Below are 24135 nucleotides of genomic sequence, written 5' to 3' on the forward strand. Positions count from 1 at the left end.
TTATGACTGTCTTGCTTCTCCGTAGCGTGTTTGGCATTTTTTAACCTTTATTTTTAAAAAATAAAATTTTTTCCATAAAATACATTTCGAGAAAGATTTCACTGCTATTATAATTAGGCCTTTAGATTGGCACCAAGGTTGATTTTGATTCATCATTATTTTTTTTGCAGGGGCACAGTAAATGTAATAATCATAACCTATAATGGTATATGATGTTTTTCACTTTTTCCACACTAAATGTTTATTACCTTGCTAACGTAAATAAAATTACAAGCTCAGTTTGAACTAGAAAAACATTTATTTTAGAAAGATAAACATGAACATTTATGTTGTTGGGGATGGGGAGAGAGACAGACAGGGAGAGAGGTAGTATGTGTCTGGGTGTGAGAGTCCTGCTCAGACGGCACAGTCGTTACAAATGGTCACACTGTGGTCCTTGCATGTATACTTCTCACATTTGCAGCAGGTGTTGAAAACTCTTCTTTTGTCTTTGCAAAATTCGCACTGCCTCCTGCTCTTACATTGAATGATGGGAGCGGTCCATGAAGCCGCTGCAGTCAGATTTGTGACTACTGCTGCAGCGGCTGATGAGCGAGGAAGGCGCTCTCTCTTTGCTATGTGTGGGTTCACCAGCATTTCTCCCACTTCTTCAATGAAGAGCCTCCGTCTGTGTCCTTTCTGCTTCGGCCAGGATGACTCGATTGATGTCCACAGGACGTAGGCATTGTAAAGTGAAACATCAAGGACGTTGTGGAAGAGGGCCAGTGGCCAGTAATTTGTTCTCCTCCTGCAGGAGTAGGTGCCAACAACCTAACAAAAAAAAGAAGCATAAAACATACATATATATTAGACATGAATATGAGCAAGAATGAATAAATATATGCATAACTGGTTCGTAATGACACCTACCATATCAAGGTTGTCGACACCTCCTTTGCATTTGTTGTAATCTTCGATTATTACAGGCTTTCTCTTCCCTTCTTTGCTCACGTCTGGGCGGCGGTGTTTTGTGCTTAGTAGCAGCACATTCTTGCCCCGTCGGGGGATGTAAGACACAAGTGTGTGGGTGTTTGTAAAAGCGAAGATGGAGGAGAAGATCTCTCTCTTTTTTGCCTGGAGCAAATGAGGTGGAAGCTCAGGCTTGTTTTGGCGAATTGTGCCAACCAGGGCCATTTTCCTCTTGAGTAGCTCATCTGCCAGTGCACAGGAAGTGAAAAAATTATCACAGGTGACGACGTGTCCCTGGAGCCCCTCTGTCATGTCCAGGACCACCCTCATCCCCTGGTTGACTTCAACACGATCTGGAGCTGCTTTGCCCGTGTACACCTGCAGTCTCCATGCGTAGGATGTTTTGACATCACAGGCTGCCCAAATCTTGATACCATATTTGGCCGGCTTCTTTGGCATGTACTGCCTGAAGCTACACCTGCCTTTGAACGCGACGAGTTGTTCATCCACACAGAGATCTCTGTCTGGGCTGAACAGCATCTCCAGGCGGTGCGTCCACATATTCCAGACTTTGCGGAAGGGAGCCATCTTGTCAACATGGCGTTGGGGGCGGGATAGCTTATCATCGAACCGCAGTGCTCTGCTGATGTTCTTAAACCTTTTCTGTGACATCGTAGCCCGGAAAATGCTCCGTCCCCATTTTTCACTCCAGAGGCTCAACGTGGATTCGTGTTTTGACCTGTAAACACCGGACAAAACGAGCAGCCCCACATAAGCCCGAAACTCCTCTGCGTCTATATCTCGCCAGCCGGGAATTTTGCGATTCCCATGCAGGTTTGTCATGGACACAATATGCTTCACGATCTCATCCGTTAGAAACAGCGCGAAGCTGGATATGGGGTCAACGATTCGGAGAGTGGCATAGCGTGTAGGTCCCGGGGTCAGACCAGTGGCTGCTGGGATGTAGCGGAACGTCTCAGCGTTTGTGGGAGACCAAGATATTTTTCCATTTTTTGACGTCCATGCTGCTTCATCAATTTTCTCTTCGTTTTCATCTCCGGCCGCTGCTGCTTCATCAATTTTCTCTTCGCTTTCATCTTCATCCGAGTCGGAACTGGACCCCAGCTGCTCTGTTTCTGCCTCCGATACCTCCTCCTCTTCCTCCTCGTCCCCAGATTCCACGGGGGATAACGCGGAGCTATCCTCGTACTCAGAGTTCATGATGACTGGATATCACGGATATTTAAATAGATTTCCTTATGCGGCCAGGAGATCGTTTCTCTTGCCTTCCCTTTTGCCAGCACGTGCAGGACTAAACCGATTCAAAACTCTATCCGGTTAGTCGTCACGCATGGACCCTGCTTCCGGTCAGTCCAGCTAACGTAAAGCTACAAACATCTCTACTGTTTAGGCTACGTCCACACGTACACGGGTATTTTTGAAAACAGAGATTTTCCGTTTCCGTTTAAAAAAAATCCCGTCCACACGTGAAGTTTTGAGAAAAATATCTCAGTCCACGCGTAACCCCCCCTCCAACAAAACAAAAACAAAGGCAAACGCTGTAATGAGCACGCCAAAGCAACAGGTGGCGATATAATCCTAACCTTGCAGAAATGTTGGCCAATCGGAAGTCTTGAAGCCAGGGCGGGAAAGCATAAACAAAGACGGTGGAACTTTTTTTTACTTCCAACTTTATTTCTTAAGAACAATAACAACAAATATAAAAAGTTTGGCTTCTTACTTGAGAACTTAAAAGCATTCGAGTCTTTCCTACTAGAGTCAGTATAGCCAAATAGCACATTTAGGTAAAAAAGCACAAAATCCGATAAGACATCGCATAGAAGCAGAACTGAGTCGTACATGTGACAGACAGTGAGGTGGAATTATTCCTCAATATCACACTGGAATATGAAACAGCAAAAAAAAAAAAAAACAAGAAAACGTGGACTGGGAGACTTGTCAGGGGAAATAAGGTTAGCCTACCATACATGTATAAACGAATGCCCTACTGTATTTCAGTAGCCCAATTATAGATGCCTTTAGCACCTTTAGGTTTGACCTAGTAATGATACAGCTCGGCTTCATTTCTTTAACTACTGTGTAGCTTAACCTACACGAAGTCATCATAATGACAGATTTATATTCATCTGAATCTGCAGTGTAACTGTGTTGGTGTTGAATCCCTACCTCAAGAATGTTGTAGAGTTAAAAGTATAGGAAAAGAGAACACTTAACCTAAAATATTTAAGTGTAGCACTTAAGTAAATATTAATCTTGGTATTCCACCACTGATTTATTTTTAACATTTATTGTGGTTAATTAGTTTTTCATTGTTTTATTCTACCTTTTGTCAAGGCAAAACTCAAGGGCCACAGACAGGACAGACTTGAAAGAAGACTTTCAACTGAAACACATTTGCGTAATGTTGCAGAGGTGGACATACAGATGAAGAAAAGAATTCTGGATATGATGGAGACATCTGAGAGGCGAGCTTCTGAACATCACAGTAAATTATAAGTCACTCTTGAGAGACAAGTTCAGTTGCAGATGGATTTTTACTGCTAAGACAAGTCATGCATCCACCACCACAACCTTTCAACCTGCCACCACACCATGGTGGGCACATCTATGCATGTGCACCACCACCACACGCTGTACCTGGCTCATTTCCACCCAACAGTACCATAACTGAGCTGCCAAGCAGCACACCCTACCCACCCCTCCAAATAATCAGACCCAACCAATATAACCTCTTCAATAAAATTATCTTATCTTACATAAATAGGCTGTTGATTTTCTTTACTCGTTTCAGTTATTACCAACAAAATAGTTGCATGTTTAATCATCTGGGAATTTACCCAGATTTATTTATTTAGACAGAGATCTTAACCCCCCCCCCCAATGTTCAGCACAAAGTTACACCGATGCATGTTCAGGATCACAGTGCATAGATTGTGAAGTGTCACATATCCTGACTTACAATTTCTGTAGATATAACCGTTTATATCCCTCTCCAGGCAGGCGTTGCCGATTTGCAACAGTTAAAAAACGAACACCCTGATTACCCCACATACATATTTTATTAGTTTTTTTTACTCAGAAGTACCACTGCTGGACTTGGTTGTGCATTACCAACGAAAAGTTTAATTTGAGCCTGAGAGGGATATCAGTGATGTCATGCAATCTAGTCTGTGTGTCTGTCCTTTTCCTGCTGAATTACTTCAGTGACTGTAATCTTTCATGTCCCCGCGGGGTTCTTCGCATATAGGTGTAACATAGAATCAGCCAATCAAATCGCAGCTTTTCAGCCAGTGTAAAAAATTATATATATTTTTTGCACTGAACCGTCTGAGCGCAGGTGCCCAACCTGGCAAAGATGCCCAACGGATTTACTTTACCAAATGGGTCATCCCGGCCTTACCGTATTGGTCCATTTGATTGACCTTGGTCTTTATTGTTTATTTTATTTTCACTTGCTACACACGGGACAAACATGATAAATCAACAACTGACAATGACTAATTAATATTAAAATCTGTAACATAATGTTTGGAGTTTAGTCTGTTACTGTTGCTGTTTTTACCATTTCTTCTTGGAGCAACTGTAACCCACATTATTTCCTTAGGGATTAATAAAGTATTCTGATTCTGATTGTTTCAGGATGACCTGCCATCATCCAATCACACATCTGCTTACCTGCATCTGTTGCTCGCTTCTCACTTTTCGCGTATAGAATTTCGAAAAAAACATCGGTGCAAATTATAAGTCTGTATCATGATGTCTGGTGTTTTCGTGTTTGTTGTTTTGTTTTTATTTTATTTTATTTTATTTTGCGAGTTGGTTATTAGACGCTGCCCCAGCCACTCAGAGAATCCCCCGCCGCCCCGCCCTCTCCTCCCTGAGCCGCAAGCAGCAGGCGCACCTCGCAAACGGAGGGCGCCCTTACTCCCAGCAAATGGGCGATAGAAAACCGATCGGTGCCTGTGACATCCCCGCTATGCGCTGGCCAGCATGAGAACGAGCTTTTTTTTTTTTTTTTTTTTTTTTGGCCGGTGCCCGTGATGCCGCCCCTCACCACGATGCCGCCCCGGGCAACGGCCGTGTCGCCCGTATCAAAAACAGCTTCTGGTGGCATTTTTTTTTAACCTTTCGTTTTAAAAAATATCAAGAGCTAATAGAAATCAGATGAGTAAACAGCAGAGAGCAATCAGGAAATCAGGATGGAAAGTAAAACTTAGGACTGATACAAACATTAACACTGAAACATAAAGAACGATGAAGGAACAGCCTACAGGAACATATCAAACACGACCATAAGAAGACTCACAACACACATGAAGACAGAGATGAAATACTGACAGAAAAACTTAGGCAGACAGAACTGACTACAGTCCCGATCAAAAGTTTAAGATCACTTGAAAAATGGCAAAAAGAAAAATCATATTTTCCATGGATGGATCTTAACAACATGCAACAAGAAGAAATGGGAGTGAGACAAAACATTTATTGAGAACAACTCTTAAACTGAGACAGGCTGTTTCACAGCTGAGCAAAAGTTTAGGACCACGTGCCTTTAAAAGGCCAAATCTGTGCAAAAGTGTGGATTCGCTGTCATTTTCTGTCAGGTAGTCACACTGTGGTCAGGTTGTTGAAATGCATAAGCGGGGTGTCTCGCAGCACGCCATCACTGCTGAGGTGGGACGCAGTAAGACAGTCATTTGGCATTTCTTAAATGATCCTGGGGGTTATGGAACAAGTCAAGTGAAAGACCAAAAAAATTTTCACCAGCACTGAGCCAGAGGATCCAGTTGGCTGTTTATCAAGACACTGGATGATCCTCCACCCAAATTAAGGCCGTTACTGGTGCCGACTGAAGCCTTGTCGTCTTCAAAGGCCTCGTCTCCTTGAACTCCACAGAACTGACCGTTTGGACTTTGCAAGAGAGAAAGAAAGTTTTATTCTCTGATGAGAAAAAATGTAACCTTGATGGTCCTGATGGTTTCCAACGTTACTGGCATGACAAGTAGATGTTTTCTATGCTCCACAGTGGAGGGGGCGCCATAATGGTCTGGGGTGCTTTTTCCTTCAGTGGAGCAATGGAGCTTAAGGAGTTGCAGGGGCGTCAAACAGCTGCTGGCTGTGTCCAGATGTTGCAGAGAGCATCTGTTATGACTGAGGCTCCTCATCTGTGTGGTAACGACTGGATTTTTTTTAACAGGACAACGCTACAGTGTTGGGAAGGTTACTTTTAAAATGTATTCCACTACAGATCACAGAATACATGGCCCAAAGTATATTTTATAACGTATTCCGTTAGTTACTCAATGAGAGTAACGTTTTCTGAATACTTTGGATTACTTGTATATTGTCATGCTTTTTACAACTACTTTTTTCTTAAATAAATCTACTACATCATGTGTACTTTTTATGTCATGTGTAATTTTCATTGCAAATAGTAATCACAGTTAAATTAAGAGGGGATAGAGCTGTGATGTCATCAAGTACACTGCCATTGCAATTGTAGAACGATCGTGCTGCGTTCTCGGGAAGCCTGGACTCCCGTGTGAACTTAGGACGTCCAGAGTAATGAGAATATCCTGTGGTATGAGGTCTGGTTAATAGCATTGTCCTGTTATAACTGCTTCAGACATCTATCACCCTCTTCCTGTAGCCACTTCCTGGGTCTTGTTTCAGGGCCTCATAAATAATTTTGTCACTGAGCAGTGACAAAATTTTCTTATCATAGTCTTTTTGGTTTAGCAAAACTGTGCACCTAGCCTTGTCCGCCAGAAGGATGAGAATGCTGTTGTAATGTAATGAAAACCTTTTTTTTCCTGATTTAATGAATAAAAAAAATATGCCAGCAAACTAGAGATAAAGATACTTGGGCAGGTTGTCATATTATAGAACTATAGAAAACAGACATGCAGGCTACCCAGGTGAACGCTGTGGCCGAATATAGTACTGAAGCAGTAGGAATGTTATATCTAAAAGCTCTGTGCTCATCTGAGCCTTACAGCTAACTGAACTAAATGTACAGTCGAGGCATGCAGTATGCTCACAACTTTTATGTATTCAGTATGTGGGTCGGAGTGAATGTGGACAGACAAAACATACTACTGAGTTTAATTTTGTCTGTACGTCGTATTTATGATTAAAAACAAATGTAATCAAATTAGATATTGATATTTTCATATGGGAATTGATCCTGCAACATGAAGTGCTGATATTGGATCAATACGTTATCGATACGGTCGCCACTGACAGAAAATGGCAGTAAACATGTTTTTAAAACTTTAAGCACTTATTTCTTAAATCCAGCTCCACACACGGTGTTACGTCTATGTCAGTTATGTGTAGCATTGCATGTCCCCTTTAACCCAAAGGAGATCCTTACAGTTTTTTCTGAATGCTTAAACCCTAACTGTGATTCCTGTAGCACAATCTCTAAAACTATTCAGACTTATAGCAAAACCACTCACTGAGTTTGCAAAACTAAAAGCACAAAAACTGCTTTGCACTCAGTTTGCAATTTTGTAACACACGCTTTGCAAAACTGTAGGCACAATTCACTGCACAACACTCAATTACCAAATTTCCAACACACTCCTAGCAAAAGTATACACATGTATGGCTATCATTAACTCTAATTTGCCAACTGTCTGGCACACTTTCACATGTGAAAACTTTTTTAGATAATTAGTTCACTTTGCAATCAGCCTAAGCACTATAATACAGGTAAGCTGTGTGTGCGGAGTACAATGGAGGGAGCAGAAAGAGTGAGAAGTAGAGGAGGCCGAGGAAGATGACGTGGAGGTGAAGAAGTAGGATGAAGAGGACGACAAGGACAAGGAGGAGCAAGAGGAAGACGAGGAGGGGGGAGAGGAAGATGAGGAGGGGGGAGAGGAAGGGTAGGAAGAGTAAGAAATAGAATTGCTGATGACATCAGAGCTACAATAGTGGACCATGTAATCAACCGTGGAATGACCCTGAGGGTAGCTGGCCAACGGGTCCAGCCTAACTCGAGCCGCTACACTGGAGCAAGTACCATAAGGACATCTTGAAATGAGAATCGGTGAGTACAGTCACTTCGCACAAAGATTTGTAGCACTGCCATATGCCAATGAGAAACACACCAATACCATTGATGTACAAATACTGAAATTGTTACTTTACAGAGTTGCTAGATGACCAGATGCTGGGGCAGAGGAAGCATGTTCACTGCAGACCAAGTAACCCATATAGTCATTATGGCGACTGCAAATAATCCTATACTTGGAAATAAACACTTGTGTTTGTTTTGATGTGTTTGAATAAACACCAGTACTTGAAGTTTGGATCCCTCTATGCTTATGGATCTATGACAGAAGTATGAGCTCAAACTGACATAGCCTACCTTGTGCACAGAGAAAGCAAAAGCCAGATGTGTTTTGAATTCATACCATCAGTGCGCAGTTGGCGCATTGTGTGCTTAGTAGATGATGGCTTGTGTGTACTGTTTGATACGGAAACACCATTTTTACGAAGGTGTGAAGAGTTAATCCAGCTGTGTTTGCTTTTGCAAGAGAACGACAATGTTTTGATTATTGGGTGACAGGTTTTCTTATTTGTGTGAAGAGTTTTGCAAAATTAGCCAATAGTTACAAAAAATGTGCTTAAGCAATCAGAAAAAACTGTAAATATCCTAAAGTAATTGTTCCTAATGACAAAAACTGGCAGCTTCCCAAAAAAATGCAGTAATACTGTTATATATTAATATTGTTTTGCACTTTAAATGAGTCAGTCTTTTAAAACTACTTCTGCCTAAGATATTCGTATCAAGTATAATTATATTTTGGGGGGTTTAACCCTTTGAAGGCCAGTATGTTTACATAGCTGCACTGTTTTTTAACTGGAAAACACCCCAAAAACTAAAAAATTTTCCATAAAATACATTTCAAGAAAGATTTCATTGCTATTATAATTAGGCCTTTAGATTGGCACCAAGGTAGATTTTGATTCATCATTATGTTTTTTTGCAGGGGCACAGTAAATGTAATAATCATAACCTATAATGGTATATGATGTTTTTCACTTTTTCCACACTAAATGTTTATTACCTTGCTAACGTAAATAAAAATACAAGCTCAGTTTGAACTAGAAAAACATTTATTTTAGAAAGATAAACATGAACATTTATGTTGTTGGGGATGGGGAGAGAGACAGTGTTGAAATCTCCCAATTCTTTGAATCTTTGGGCTGAAGGAAGGACAATACTCGGTGTATATATGCTCAATCAACAATCATTTATTTCCATACAATTCAACACAAAGAGCATTTAGAACCATCATGATGGGGAGACATGCCTGAAGAGGGTCACAGCAATCTCAAAATGCAAGCCCAAACATTAACATTCTTTCTCTCTTACGGCGCCTAAGTTATGACCTCGGCAGTTGTTTCTCTGCTCTCTGTAAGGTGGGGGTATGGAATGTGGTCTATCTCCCCTATCTTAGACACAGAGTCTCCTGCTTACAACCTTCTTTTTATGATTCAACAATTAAGCATGTCAAGAAAACAGTGTAATACATTCACAGCAGATCAAGGATACAGAGTGATGCACATTTATCTAATAAACTAATAAGTGAATATGTTCTGTTAACTCAAAAGTATAATGAGAACTAAACTATATACAGATCACACACTCTATATTAAAGGGTATAATATGATCTACAGCAGTATTCTAATTCAACTACTTTGATTACATATATAAGGTAACATATAATAACAGAATAATCTGATAACAGACAGGGAGAGAGGTAGTATGTGTCTGGGTGTGAGAGTCCTGCTCAGTAGTGATGTGCGATACCACTGATTTCCTTTCCGATCTGATACCAACTAATATCAACGATACTGATCCGATACCGATACTTTGTACAAAAATGTATTTTATTTATTGTATCTTTTATTGTATCTCAAATTATAGCGTCATAATGATTACAGGACATCAGATACTTGTTCTTATCACTTAATAATGCAGAATTCATCATATAGAAATAAAAAATCTGAAGTTGTTATTTGAACTATTTGAACACCTTGCCAGCCTGTAGCACTAAAGGACTCAGTGAGAGCACCTGTCCCTGTCCTCTTCAGTTCGCCTCAACATATGCTCGTCATATTCTGTGATATGATTTACTCTGAGCTGTTTGACAAGGTTAGTGATGTTGCCACAACCATTCATGCCAACCCTCCCGATTTTTCCAGGAGAATCCCGAATTTCAGTGCCCCGGAGCCACCATTCTCCCGAATTTCTCCCGATTTTACACCCGGACAACAAAATTGAAAAACCATATCGCAGAATTCATAGGGCCCAGCCAATTCCAGTTTCCAGATACTTCGTTTTAATATTACTCTTATTTCTCTTTCTGGGTCGCAAAAAAACTTTTAACATATTTTCAGGTGAGAATGTAGCTGTGTAAACTTCAAATATCTGAGCCGACACATCGTCTTCAAACCCCCGCGGTCTTTCACCACTCGGGTTAAACATGATGTATAAGTCACTTTGATAATTAAAAATGTTATTGTTTGGCTTTTTCAGTGTTTTATTTGTTCGGGAGTAAATCGGGTTGGCTGAGATTAAAGTTATTAGATTAAATTAAATTTAACTTTATTAATCCCTCGGGAGGGTTCCTCCGGGGTTTTCACACAGCTGAATAAACGTCAAACAGGAAATGATTAAATAGAAGTGTGAGAAGGTCGAGGGTTTACACCAGCGCCCGGTTATATTTTAGATAGCAAGGAGCAGACGGCAGAGTTTCACTCCACCGAGGGAGCTCGTGACGCACTACCTGGCTTTCTTTAGACCGCGAAGGCCGGGTCCTCAGGTGGAAGCAGCCTCTGAATTTGGACCCCTGCTGTTTCCGGGCCGGCCCATTAGAATGGTGATATTTAACATATTTTATCCGATAAATAAACACTGTAATTTATTTATCCCCCCCCCCCTTTTTGAATGTCTCCCTAATTCTGAGGTCTCAAGGTTGGCAAGTATGACCACAACACCTCCCTTTTTTGACACATGTATCGCAAACCACGCCTCGGCTGTTTGTTGATGTAAAATACGCCCGCACATGATTCCAATTACGCTCAGCCAGTGTTGTGAGTGCGCGCGCCAAGGGGCAGCAAGACATTTATACAGCCGCATTTCACACATGACTATGAAAGGCGGAAGAGGAAGTAGTTCCTTGGAATGTAGACAATCCGAATGATATAGTTTCTTTCCTCTGTGTTCCTGTTAATGATAATATTTTTACCCTAAATTACTAAAATATTGATATTTTAATATGAGAATCGATTCTAGAACATAAACGATTGGTATCGGAGGAATCGATATTTCAGGATCGATCCGCACATCACTACTGCTCAGATGGGGCAGTTGTTACAAATGGTCACACTGTGGTCCTTGCATGTATACTTCTCACATTTGCAGCAGGTGTTGACAACTCTTCTCCTTTTCTCTTTGCAAAGTTCGCACTGCCTCCTGCTCTTACATTTAATGATGGGAGAGTGGCCTGTAGCCGCTGCAGCAGTAGTCAGATTTGTGACTACTGCTGCAGCGGCTGATGAGCGAGGAAGGTGCCCTCTCTTTGCTATGTGTGGGTTCACCAGCATTTCTCCCACTTCTTCAATGAAGACCCTCCGTCTGTGTCCTTTCCGCTTCTGCCAGGATGACTCGATTGATGTCCACAGGACGTAGGCATTGTAAAGTGAAACATCAAGGACGTTGTGGAAGAGGGCCAGTGGCCAGTAATTTGTTTTCCTCCTGCAGGAGTAGGTGCCAACAACCTAACAAAAAAAGAAGCATAAAACATACATATATATTAGACATGAATATGAGCAAGAATGAATAAATATATGCATAACTGGTTCGTAATGACACCTACCATATCAAGGTTGTCGACACCTCCTTTGCATTTGTTGTAATCTTCGATTATTACAGGCTTTCTCTTCCCTTCTTTGCTCACGTCTGGGCGGCGGTGTTTTGTGCTTAGTAGCAGCACATTCTTGCCCCGTCGGGGGATGTAAGACACAAGTGTGTGGGTGTTTGTAAAAGCGAAGATGGAGGAGAAGATCTCTCTCTTTTTTGCCTGGAGCAAATGAGGTGGAAGCTCAGGCTTGTTTTGGCGAATTGTGCCAACCAGGGCCATTTTCCTCTTGAGTAGCTCATCTGCCAGTGCACAGGAAGTGAAAAAATTATCACAGGTGACGACGTGTCCCTGGAGCCCCTCTGTCATGTCCAGGACCACCCTCATCCCCTGGTTGACTTCAACACGATCTGGAGCTGCTTTGCCCGTGTACACCTGCAGTCTCCATGCGTAGGATGTTTTGACATCACAGGCTGCCCAAATCTTGATACCATATTTGGCCGGCTTCTTTGGCATGTACTGCCTGAAGCTACACCTGCCTTTGAACGCGACGAGTTGTTCATCCACACAGAGATCTCTGTCTGGGCTGAACAGCATCTCCAGGCGGTGCGTCCACATATTCCAGACTTTGCGGAAGGGAGCCATCTTGTCAACACGGCGTGGGGGGCGGGATAGCTTATCATCGAACCGCAGTGCTCTGCTGATGTGGTGAAACCTCTTCTCGGACATCGTAGCCCGGAAAATGCTCCGTCCCCATTTTTCACTCCAGAGGCTCAACGTGGATTCGTGTTTTGACCTGTAAACACCGGACAAAACGAGCAGCCCCACATAAGCCCGAAACTCCTCTGCGTCTATATCTCGCCAGCCGGGAATTTTGCGATTCCCATGCAGGTTTGTCATGGACACAATATGCTTCACGATCTCATCCGTTAGAAACAGCGCGAAGCTGGATATGGGGTCAACGATTCGGAGAGTGGCATAGCGTGTAGGTCCCGGGGTCAGACCAGTGGCTGCTGGGATGTAGCGGAACGTCTCAGCGTTTGTGGGAGACCAAGATATTTTTCCATTTTTTGAAGTCCATGCTGCTTCATCAATTTTCTCTCCGTTTTCATCTCCAGCCGCTGTTGTTTCATCAATTTTCTCTCCGTTTTCATCTCCGGCCGCTGCTGCTTCATCAATTTTCTCTTCGCTTTCATCTTCATCCGAGTCGGAACTGGACCCCAGCTGCTCTGTTTCTGCCTCCGATACCTCCTCCTCTTCCTCCTCGTCCCCAGATTCCACGGGGGATAACGCGGAGCTATCCTCGTACTCAGAGTTCATGATGACTGGATATCACGGATATTTAAATAGATTTCCTTATGCGGCCAGGAGATCGTTTCTCTTGCCTTCCCTTTTGCCAGCACGTGCAGGACTAAACCGATTCAAAACTCTATCCGGTTAGTCGTCACGCATGGACCCTGCTTCCGGTCAGTCCAGCTAACGTAAAGCTACAAACATCTCTACTGTTTAGGCTACGTCCACACGTACACGGGTATTTTTGAAAACAGAGATTTTCCGTTTCCGTTTTAAAAAAATCCCGTCCACACGTGAAGTTTTGAGAAAAATATCTCAGTCCACGCGTAACCCCCCCTCCAACAAAACAAAAACAAAGGCAAACGCTGTAATGAGCACGCCAAAGCAACAGGTGGCGATATAATCCTAACCTTGCAGAAATGTTGGCCAATTAGAAGTCTTGAAGCCAGGGCGGGAAAGCATAAACAAAGACGGTGGAACTTTTTTTTACTTCCAACTTTATTTCTTAAGAACAATAACAACAAATATAAAAAGTTTGGCTTCTTACTTGAGAACTAAAAAGCATTCGAGTCTTTCCTACTAGAGTCAGTATAGCCAAATAGCACATTTAGGTAAAAAAGCACAAAATCCGATAAGACATCGCATAGAAGCAGAACTGAGTCGTACATGTGACAGACAGTGAGGTGGAATTATTCCTCAATATCACACTGGAATATGAAACAGCAAAAAAAAACAAAACAAGAAAACGTGGACTGGGAGACTTGTCAGGGGAAATAAGGTTAGCCTACCATACATGTATAAACGAATGCCCTACTGTATTTCAGTAGCCCAATTATAGATGCCTTTAGCACCTTTAGGTTTGACCTAGTAATGCTACAGCTCGGCTTCATTTCTTTAACTACTGTGTAGCTTAACCTACACGAAGTCATCATAATGACAGATTTATATTCATCTGAATCTGCAGTGTAACTGTGTTGGTGTTGAATCCCTACCTCAAGAATGTTGTAGAGTTAAAAGTATAGGAAAAGAGAACACTTAACCTAAAATATTTAAGTGTAGCACTTAAGTAAATATTAATCTTGGTATTCCACCACTGATTTATTTTTAACATTTATTGTGGTTAATTAGTTTTTCATTGTTTTATTCTACCTTTTGTCAAGGCAAAACTCAAGGGCCACAGACAGGACAGACTTGAAAGAAGACTTTCAACTGAAACACATTTGCGTAATGTTGCAGAGGTGGACATACAGATGAAGAAAAGAATTCTGGATATGATGGAGACATCTGAGAGGCGAGCTTCTGAACATCACAGTAAATTATAAGTCACTCTTGAGAGACAAGTTCAGTTGCAGATGGATTTTTACTGCTAAGACAAGTCATGCATCCACCACCACAACCTTTCAACCTGCCACCACACCATGGTGGGCACATCTATGCATGTGCACCACCACCACACGCTGTACCTGGCTCATTTCCACCCAACAGTACCATAACTGAGCTGCCAAGCAGCACACCCTACCCACCCCTCCAAATAATCAGACCCAACCAATATAACCCCTTCAATAAAATTATCTTATCTTACATAAATAGGCTGTTGATTTTCTTTACTCGTTTCAGTTATTACCAGCAAAATAGTTGCATGTTTAATCATCTGGGAATTTACCCAGATTTATTTATTTAGACAGAGATCTTAACCCCCCCCCCCCAATGTTCAGCACAAAGTTACACCGATGCATGTTCAGGATCACAGTGCATAGATTGTAAAGTGTCACATATCCTGACTTACAATTTCTGTAGATATGACACAGTCCTTCAATAGAACAGAAACCCTTTTTTATCGATGGGGAATTTAGTAAGGACTCTCCTGACCCTCCTCCTTTCTGATGTCATGCAATCAGCTCTGTAGTAAGTCTGCGTGTCTGGGTGGTTGTCCTTTTCCTGCTGAATTACTTCAGTGACTGTAATCTATCATGTCCCTGTTAGCCTCACAGTAGTTGTGGAGGACAAATCTGGCATAAATGATAAGGGGAAGGTCATTCAGATTAATGTCCACAATACTCCAAACCATGTTTTCAGTCTGCCAAAAGCACATCCAATGACCAGGGAGAGACTGGTCGTGATTGATGGCGAAAATATCGAAAATATGTGTACCATTGTTACACATCCAGTTCCTCAGGGTGTCTTGGCTGGACTTCAAGGTTCAACGACAACACAAAACGGTTTATGCTATATGGTGATTGACAGCTAGTGGCAGGTCTTATCAGTGGGCCTCTGATCAGGTCCACTGCAGCAGCTATGTAAAAAATGCCTTCTGTAGTACTTGGGACATGTTTTACTTCGACCTCACTGGATACCAACCCTGATGTGCAGGTCATTAGGATCATTTGGATGGTCACTTTGAAACAGCACTATTTAATTAACTAACTACCTAGTGTTATGGAAAACTTGGGTCCACTTGCTACATTTGCAAAACCATCTATCAGGAGCCTTGGTGTTAGTATTGACTCAGCTCTGACTTTGGATGCCCATGTAAAATCTTTGGTTCGCTCCTGTTTTTATCATTTGAGAAACATTGCTAAGCTGAGTCCCATTGTATCGCGCTCCGAATTAGAAATTGTCATTCATGCATTTGTTTCATCTCGTCTGGACTACTGTAATTCTTTGTTTACTTGTTTATGTAAAGCCTCTTTGGATCGTCTGCAAGTTGTTCAGAATGCTGCTGCAAAGCTTCTGACCAAGTCCTCCAAGTCCTCCCATGTCACACCCCTGCTGATTCAGCTGCACTGGCTCCCCGTTAAATTCAGGATCCAGTTTAAGGTTTTGACCTTGACTTTCAGGGCCCTGCATGGACAAGCACCAACATATATAAGTGAACTTTTGCATCCATACATTCCCAGCAGGTCCCTGAGGTCATGTGACCAGGGCTTGCTTGCTGTCCAGCACACGAGGCTGAAAACAAAAGGCGACAAAGCTTTTGGAACTGTGGCCCCCAGATTGTGGAACTCTCTCCCTTTGAGCCTGAGATCTGTGGACTCAGTGGTCGCTTTTAAAAAACAGCTAAAAACCCATCTTTTTAAACTTGCTTTTAGTTGATTTTTATTTTTAGGTTTTAGCTTCTGTGAAGCACTTTGTGATTTTTATCTTGAAAGGTGCTATATAAATAAAGTTTTACTTACTTACTTAATCCTTGTTACAAGTTCTCATCTGTAGGCAAGTGATTACAGACTGTATATAAACGATGGACGTAGTCATCGTGACATCAGCCATGGGCACTTAATCGATATTAAATGAAAACCAACATTCAGAAGATCTAATTGAAGTACTCTTGCCCATCTTTTCTTTCTAAATTCTGTCTCCTTTAAATCATGTAGTGTTTTCCAGTTGAAGTCGGAATTTTCAACTCGTCCACGAACTGGCCAAAAGTCCTGTGATGTCATTTGTTGTGAACACCACAACAATGGAGGACGTTGAGCAATGATATACCTATTGCTTAGTCTATGGCTATTTGTCACATGTGGGGGCCACGCAGCCCGTTCTCACTCCCGAGGCGTAACATGTCGACCTTTTTGTCACGTCCCGCGGCGTTCCTGAGGAACGCGAAAGGAGACCTTCGGCGTTCTTATGGTACGCGGCGGGTTATGGCTGGAATCCAGTGCAATGACGCTCCCGCGGTAATAGACGTTCCAGCCCTAAACCTAACCTTATCCCTAGCCCTGACCATAACCTTATTCCTGACCTTAACCAGGACTTTAATGATGTTAAATAGCGTGTTTCTAAGCGATTTGAAGAAAAAGAGCAAACATGTGTAGATTCAGTCCAGACGGTTCTCATATTTCCTGTTTTTTCCGAGGTCGTCATTTAGGCACGTGGTGGGTAGCCGAAAACGTAATATGGTGACGATTTGTCACCTAGCGTAAAATGTTACGCTTTGGGTGTGCGAACGTGTTGGGCCACGTTGTTATTTATAAAGCCTCGTTGCCAGGTTTAAAAAATATATGTTACTATAAGGTAGACTTGTAGTCAAGACCACCTAAACCAGGACCAAGACAGACCGAGTCAAGACCAAGACAAAGTCGAGACGAGACCAAGATTTTATGCATTGATTAAAGTAAAAACAAAAGGCATTTAATACTATTTTAACCCAAATTGACACCATTAATCAACTGCATAAACCACTTTGAGGGAGGAATGGTTTGCACACTTGATCAATACTCACCCATTGGCTGTGAGCCAGAGAGGGATCTTCCTGAGAAATTGATCAAATGATTGTATGACTTGCTACAGTTATATAGCAGCAACCTGAAGATCAAGCTGAAAGCATACGCTGCTTTACTGTCCATTTAGACTGTAATGGGTTATTTTGTCATACATCACAAAATAACCATGATGTATACTGTCTTCACTAATACCTGAAACCAGAAAATCAAATAATAAACTCTAAATAAATGATAAAATTTGAAAAGTTTCTGACATCAGTGGTCATGGAAACCAAAGGCAAGACAACTGGCCTTTTTTTTGGAACCACAGCAGTTGCACCACATTGGTCATTACAAATACTTCCAGTTTATACAGGGCATGAGTTTTTCTTTTTTTTTCTTTTTCCTTTTTGTTCTTTTGCCATCAGAATTATTGTCTAAAGGCCAAGAAAGATGCCCAACGGATTTACTTTACCAAATTGATCATTACTGTATTGGTCCATTCGATTGACCTTTGTCTTTATTGTTTATTTTATTTTCACTTGCTACACACGGGACAAACATGACTGGGGGAAAGAAAGAGAGGTAGGGAAAGAAAAACAGCAGGGAAGAGGAACAAAGGCAAAAAACAAAAACAAACAAACAGACAAAAAATACAAATATCAATCACCTGGATCACCTGTTGAGAAACAAAAAAGAGAACAACAAGCAGAGAGAACAACAAGAGAGCAATATAATAAACAACATCATTGCGATGATCTATGTAAATATAACAGTAAATACTAAATATTGAATATTATTGTGCAGCACATAAGATCGACAGTGCACAGTGTGCTATGAGTTAGCAGCCAAAAAAGGTGTAGTTTGTGTCAGTGAGCACCTGTGATGATCTGCTAGAGGGTGTGGGGAGCCATAGCCCCGTCCTCCAGGGCATGAAGCAGGTATGGAGGAGTTTCAGGTTCCAGACATCCAGAGTCCCTCGGAGCACAAGAGACCAAGGAAGACCAACAGAGGGGCAACCGTGCCACTCTCTCAGAAAGAGCTGAGGAGAGCCCCAGATGAGGGGTCACTCAGCAGCCGCGGAGCAGAAGCCAGAGGGAGTTGCAGTGACAGCCAGCTGTGCCAGAGTGGACCGGGCCCCAAAGGGAGCCCCAGGCTCCACGCCCCGGCAAGCAGCCATTAGGACTGAGCCGGTGCATACCTGAACGCCCATCCCTGGACACTAAGAACCACCAATGCACCGATGTCTGAGGGCATCTGCCACTGGCAGGGGGAGTGGTGGGGGGAGATAGGCCTCCATACCTTGGAGGGCCTGAGATGTCCCCAGAGAGGTGGCGTCTGATACCCAACCTGACATATTGACATAGACAAACAGGCACACACAGACACAAACATCCACTCCCACCCTCATGCTCTCATATGCACTTACTCAACATGTGGAGACAGACAAAAATAGACACTGTACACACAATCACACTCCCCAAGCATACTCTATACCCCAGGTCTAGGTACCTTTGCCCCTGGAGGGGAAACTGCACCCAGACCGAGGTAGTGTTACCCTTTTCCCTGGGGTGGAGAGAAGCAGACCGCCCCGACTCGGCAGCAGCAGGGAGGCCCCACGCTACAGACCCCAATTGAACGGCCAACTCCTCCTCCCAGAACCCCCACCACCACCACACACACAGACACACACACACACACACACAAAACATATTAAGGATTGTACATTAACACAAAACTGTTGTCGGAACCATACCATTTCACCAGAGAAACAGACACACACACATATGAAGAGAGAGAGAGTATGCATGGTATTCAAACGACTACCAAACAGCCATCATAATTTGTCATACAATGAGAACAGGACAAATCAACAACTGACAATGACTAATTAATATTAAAATCTGTAACATAATGTTTGGAGTTTAGTCTGTTACTGTTGCTATTTTTACCATTTCTTCTTGGAGCAACTGTAACCCACATTATTTCCTTAGGGATTAATAAAGTATTCTGATTCTGATTGTTTCAGGATGACCTGCCATCATCCAATCACACATCTGCTTACCTCCATCTGTTGCTCGTTTCTCCTCGTCTTCTTTTCTCTTTTTTCTAAACTGAGCACCTGATGGCTTTGAACTTTTCTTGTCCATCTTGGTTTTAATTTTGCACTCCAGTATGAACAATCATCCCCCAACTCGAGGATCACCACAACATGATCTAACAGACCTACACCTTAGTTCACAGATTCACTTTGTTTATTCCTGGGATTTCACACAACCCAGGATTCAAATCATGAATACATAATGGGCTTGGATTTACAACATTATGAATGAAATGTGCTCTACTTGGAAGCAGCAGGTCTTCCTCCCCTTTCGACGGGTTGTGTGTGAGACTTTAAATCATCAAATAAATATAAATTTTAAATTGTTATTGATCCTTTACCCCGAGTCCTAAAGTGTATATTTATTTTCTTACTCTTCTTATATATACTGTTGGTTTACTTGCACTGCTGTAACTGGAGCCTCGTCGTCTCGTCTCTCTATATCCTGAACTGCATGTAGCGGAGATGACAATAAAGTTTACTTTGACTTCAGCAGCGAGCATGCGCACCGAGGGCTCTCGCGCTCACTTTTCGGGTATAGAATTTCGAAAAAGACATCGGTGCAAATTATAAGTCTGTATCATGATGTCTGGTGTTTTCGTGTTTGTTGTTTTGTTTTTATTTTCTTTTATTTTGCGAGTTGGTTATTAGACGCTGCCCCAGCCGGTCAGAGACTCCCCCGCCGCCCCGCCCTCTCCTCCCTGAGCCGCAAGCAGCAGGCGCACCTCGCAAACGGAGGGCGCCCTTACTCCCAGCAAATGGGCGATAGAAAACCGATCGGTGCCTGTGACATCCCCGCTATGCGCTGGCATGACGTCGGGGCAGCATGAGTGCGAGCATTTTTTTTTGCCGGTGCCGGTGATGCCGCCCCTCACCACGATGCCGCCCCGGGCAACCGCCCGTATCAAAAACAGCTTCTGGTGGCCGGTATTGACAACTAACTCTTATGACTGTCTTGCTTCTCCGTAGCGTGTTTGGCATTTTTTAACCTTTATTTTTAAAAAATAAAATATTTTCCATAAAATACATTTCGAGAAAGATTTCACTGCTATTATAATTAGGCCTTTAGATTGGCACCAAGGTTGATTTTGATTCATCATTATTTTTTTTGCAGGGGCACAGTAAATGTAATAATCATAACCTATAATGGTATATGATGTTTTTCACTTTTTCCACACTAAATGTTTATTACCTTGCTAACGTAAATAAAATTACAAGCTCAGTTTGAACTAGAAAAACATTTATTTTAGAAAGATAAACATGAACATTTATGTTGTTGGGGATGGGGAGAGAGACAGACAGGGAGAGAGGTAGTATGTGTCTGGGTGTGAGAGTCCTGCTCAGACGGCACAGTCGTTACAAATGGTCACACTGTGGTCCTTGCATGTATGCTTCTCACATTTGCAGCAGGCGTTGACAACTCTTCTCCTTTTTTCTTTGCAAAGTTCGCACTGCCTCCTGCCCTTAAATTGAATGATGGGAGCGGTCCATGAAGCCGCTGCAGTCAGATTTGTGACTACTGCTGCAGCGGCTGATGAGCGAGGAAGGCGCTCTCTCTTTGCTATGTGTGGGTTCACCAGCATTTCTCCCACTTCTTCAATGAAGACCCTCCGTCTGTGTCCTTTCTGCTTCTGCCAGGATGACTCGATTGATGTCCACAGGACGTAGGCATTGTAAAGTGAAACATCAAGGACGTTGTGGAAGAGGGCCAGTGGCCAATAATTTGTTTTCCTCCTGCAGGAGTAGGTGCCAACAACCTAACAAAAAAAGAAGCATAAAACATACATATATATTAGACATGAATATGAGCAAGAATGAATAAATATATGCATAACTGGTTCGTAATGACACCTACCTTATCAAGGTTGTCGACACCTCCTTTGCATTTGTTGTAATCTTCGATTATTACAGGCTTTCTCTTCCCTTCTTTGCTCACGTCTGGGCGGCGGTGTTTTGTGCTTAGTAGCAGCACATTCTTGCCCCGTCGGGGGATGTAAGACACAAGTGTGTGGGTGTTTGTAAAAGCGAAGATGGAGGAGAAGATCTCTCTCTTTTTTGCCTGGAGCAAATGAGGTGGAAGCTCAGGCTTGTTTTGGCGAATTGTGCCAACCAGGGCCATTTTCCTCTTGAGTAGCTCATCTGCCAGTGCACAGGAAGTGAAAAAATTATCACAGGTGACGACGTGTCCCTGGAGCCCCTCTGTCATGTCCAGGACCACCCTCATCCCCTGGTTGACTTCAACACGATCTGGAGCTGCTTTGCCCGTGTACACCTGCAGTCTCCATGCGTAGGATGTTTTGACATCACAGGCTGCCCAAATCTTGATACCATATTTGGCCGGCTTCTTTGGCATGTACTGCCTGAAGCTACACCTGCCTTTGAACGCGACGAGTTGTTCATCCACACAGAGATCTCTGTCTGGGCTGAACAGCATCTCCAGGCGGTGCGTCCACATATTCCAGACTTTGCGGAAGGGAGCCATCTTGTCAACATGGCGTTGGGGGCGGGATAGCTTATCATCGAACCGCAGTGCTCTGCTGATGTTCTGAAACCTTTTCTGTGACATCGTAGCCCGGAAAATGCTCCGTCCCCATTTTTCACTCCAGAGGCTCAACGTGGATTCGTGTTTTGACCTGTAAACACCGGACAAAACGAGCAGCCCCACATAAGCCCGAAACTCCTCTGCGTCTATATTTCGCCAGCCGGGAATTTTGCGATTCCCATGCAGGTTTGTCATGGACACAATATGCTTCACGATCTCATCCGTTAGAAACAGCGCGAAGCTGGATATGGGGTCAACGATTCGGAGAGTGGCATAGCGTGTAGGTCCCGGGGTCAGACCAGTGGCTGCTGGGATGTAGCGGAACGTCTCAGCGTTTGTGGGAGACCAAGATATTTTTCCATTTTTTGAAGTCCATGCTGCTTCATCAATTTTCTCTCCGTTTTCATCTCCAGCCGCTGCTGCTTCATCAATTTTCTCTTCGCTTTCATCTTCATCCGAGTCGGAACTGGACCCCAGCTGCTCTGTTTCTGCCTCCGATACCTCCTCCTCTTCCTCCTCGTCCCCAGATTCCACGGGGGATAACGCGGAGCTATCCTCGTACTCAGAGTTCATGATGACTGGATATCACGGATATTTAAATAGATTTCCTTATGCGGCCAGGAGATCGTTTCTCTTGCCTTCCCTTTTGCCAGCACGTGCAGGACTAAACCGATTCAAAACTCTATCCGGTTAGTCGTGACGCATGGACCCTGCTTCCGGTCAGTCCAGCTAATGTAAAGCTACAAACATCTCTACTGTTTAGGCTACGTCCACACGTACACGGGTATTTTTGAAAACAGAGATTTTCCGTTTTAAAAAAATCCCGTCCACACGTGAAGTTTTGAGAAAAATATCTCAGTCCACGCGTAACCCCCCCTCCAACAAAACAAAAACAAAGGCAAACGCTGTAATGAGCACGCCAAAGCAACAGGTGGCGATATAATCCTAACCTTGCAGAAATGTTGGCCAATTAGAAGTCTTGAAGCCAGGGCGGGAAAGCATAAACAAAGACGGTGGAACTTTTTTTTACTTCCAACTTTATTTCTTAAGAACAATAACAACAAATATAAAAAGTTAGGCTTCTTACTTGAGAACTAAAAAGCATTCGAGTCTTTCCTACTAGAGTCAGTATAGCCAAATAGCACATTTTGGTAAAAAAGCACAAAATCCGATAAGACATCGCATAGAAGCAGAACTGAGTCGTACATGTGACAGACAGTGAGGTGGAATTATTCCTCAATATCACACTGGAATATGAAACAGCAAAAAAAAAACAAAACAAGAAAACGTGGACTGGGAGACTTGTCAGGGGAAATAAGGTTAGCCTACCATACATGTATAAACGAATGCCCTACTGTATTTCAGTAGCCCAATTATAGATGCCTTTAGCACCTTTAGGTTTGACCTAGTAATGATACAGCTCGGCTTCATTTCTTTAACTACTGTGTAGCTTAACCTACACGAAGTCATCATAATGACAGATTTATATTCATCTGAATCTGCAGTGTAACTGTGTTGGTGTTGAATCCCTACCTCAAGAATGTTGTAGAGTTAAAAGTATAGGAAAAGAGAACACTTAACCTAAAATATTTAAGTGTAGCACTTAAGTAAATATTAATCTTGGTATTCCACCACTGATTTATTTTTAACATTTATTGTGGTTAATTAGTTTTTCATTGTTTTATTCTACCTTTTGTCAAGGCAAAACTCAAGGGCCACAGACAGGACAGACTTGAAAGAAGACTTTCAACTGAAACACATTTGCGTAATGTTGCAGAGGTGGACATACAGATGAAGAAAAGAATTCTGGATATGATGGAGACATCTGAGAGGCGAGCTTCTGAACATCACAGTAAATTATAAGTCACTCTTGAGAGACAAGTTCAGTTGCAGATGGATTTTTACTGCTAAGACAAGTCATGCATCCACCACCACAACCTTTCAACCTGCCACCACACCATGGTGGGCACATCTATGCATGTGCACCACCACCACACGCTGTACCTGGCTCATTTCCACCCAACAGTACCATAACTGAGCTGCCAAGCAGCACACCCTACCCACCCCTCCAAATAATCAGACCCAACCAATATAACCCCTTCAATAAAATTATCTTATCTTACATAAATAGGCTGTTGATTTTCTTTACTCGTTTCA

The 24135-nt window shown here is 42.7% G+C and overlaps 3 protein-coding genes across 3 annotated transcripts; all 3 read right to left on the reverse strand.

Annotated features, from left to right (window-relative positions):
• Positions 1 to 279: 279 nt before the first annotated feature.
• Positions 280 to 2301, reverse strand: LOC308408148 (piggyBac transposable element-derived protein 4-like). The gene is made up of 2 exons (XM_080900271.1): positions 910 to 2301; positions 280 to 810 (listed from the first exon to the last, which is right to left on the reverse strand). Exons 1-2 carry the CDS (start codon positions 2167 to 2169, stop codon positions 397 to 399), a joined length of 1674 nt encoding a protein of 557 aa, XP_080756397.1. The 5' UTR covers positions 2170 to 2301; the 3' UTR covers positions 280 to 396.
• A 6911-nt stretch (positions 2302 to 9212) lies between these two features.
• LOC308409212 (piggyBac transposable element-derived protein 4-like) lies at positions 9213 to 13306 on the reverse strand. Its single transcript, XM_080901799.1, has 2 exons — positions 11865 to 13306; positions 9213 to 11766 (listed from the first exon to the last, which is right to left on the reverse strand). Exons 1-2 carry the CDS (start codon positions 13164 to 13166, stop codon positions 11344 to 11346), a joined length of 1725 nt encoding a protein of 574 aa, XP_080757925.1. The 5' UTR covers positions 13167 to 13306; the 3' UTR covers positions 9213 to 11343.
• A 7349-nt stretch (positions 13307 to 20655) lies between these two features.
• Positions 20656 to 22691, reverse strand: LOC308409158 (piggyBac transposable element-derived protein 4-like). The gene is made up of 2 exons (XM_080901719.1): positions 21292 to 22691; positions 20656 to 21193 (listed from the first exon to the last, which is right to left on the reverse strand). Exons 1-2 carry the CDS (start codon positions 22549 to 22551, stop codon positions 20777 to 20779), a joined length of 1677 nt encoding a protein of 558 aa, XP_080757845.1. The 5' UTR covers positions 22552 to 22691; the 3' UTR covers positions 20656 to 20776.
• Between the last annotated feature and the right edge of the window lie 1444 nt (positions 22692 to 24135).

This window comes from Rhamphochromis sp. 'chilingali', assembly GCF_963969265.1.
Source record: "Rhamphochromis sp. 'chilingali' genome assembly, chromosome: 13".
NCBI lineage: Eukaryota > Metazoa > Chordata > Actinopteri > Cichliformes > Cichlidae > Rhamphochromis > Rhamphochromis sp. 'chilingali'.

Excerpts from the sequence above, each read along its gene's own strand:
- LOC308409212 (XM_080901799.1), bottom strand. The coding sequence starts at position 13,166 with ATGAACTCTGAGTACGAGGATAGCTCCGCGTTATCCCCCGTGGAATCT. Across the intron at positions 11,767-11,864 it reads GTGTCGACAACCTTGATATG|GTTGTTGGCACCTACTCCTG; the intron begins GTAGGTGTCATT and ends TTTTTTTGTTAG.
- LOC308409158 (XM_080901719.1), bottom strand. The coding sequence starts at position 22,551 with ATGAACTCTGAGTACGAGGATAGCTCCGCGTTATCCCCCGTGGAATCT. Across the intron at positions 21,194-21,291 it reads GTGTCGACAACCTTGATAAG|GTTGTTGGCACCTACTCCTG; the intron begins GTAGGTGTCATT and ends TTTTTTTGTTAG.
- LOC308408148 (XM_080900271.1), bottom strand. The coding sequence starts at position 2,169 with ATGAACTCTGAGTACGAGGATAGCTCCGCGTTATCCCCCGTGGAATCT. Across the intron at positions 811-909 it reads GTGTCGACAACCTTGATATG|GTTGTTGGCACCTACTCCTG; the intron begins GTAGGTGTCATT and ends TTTTTTTGTTAG.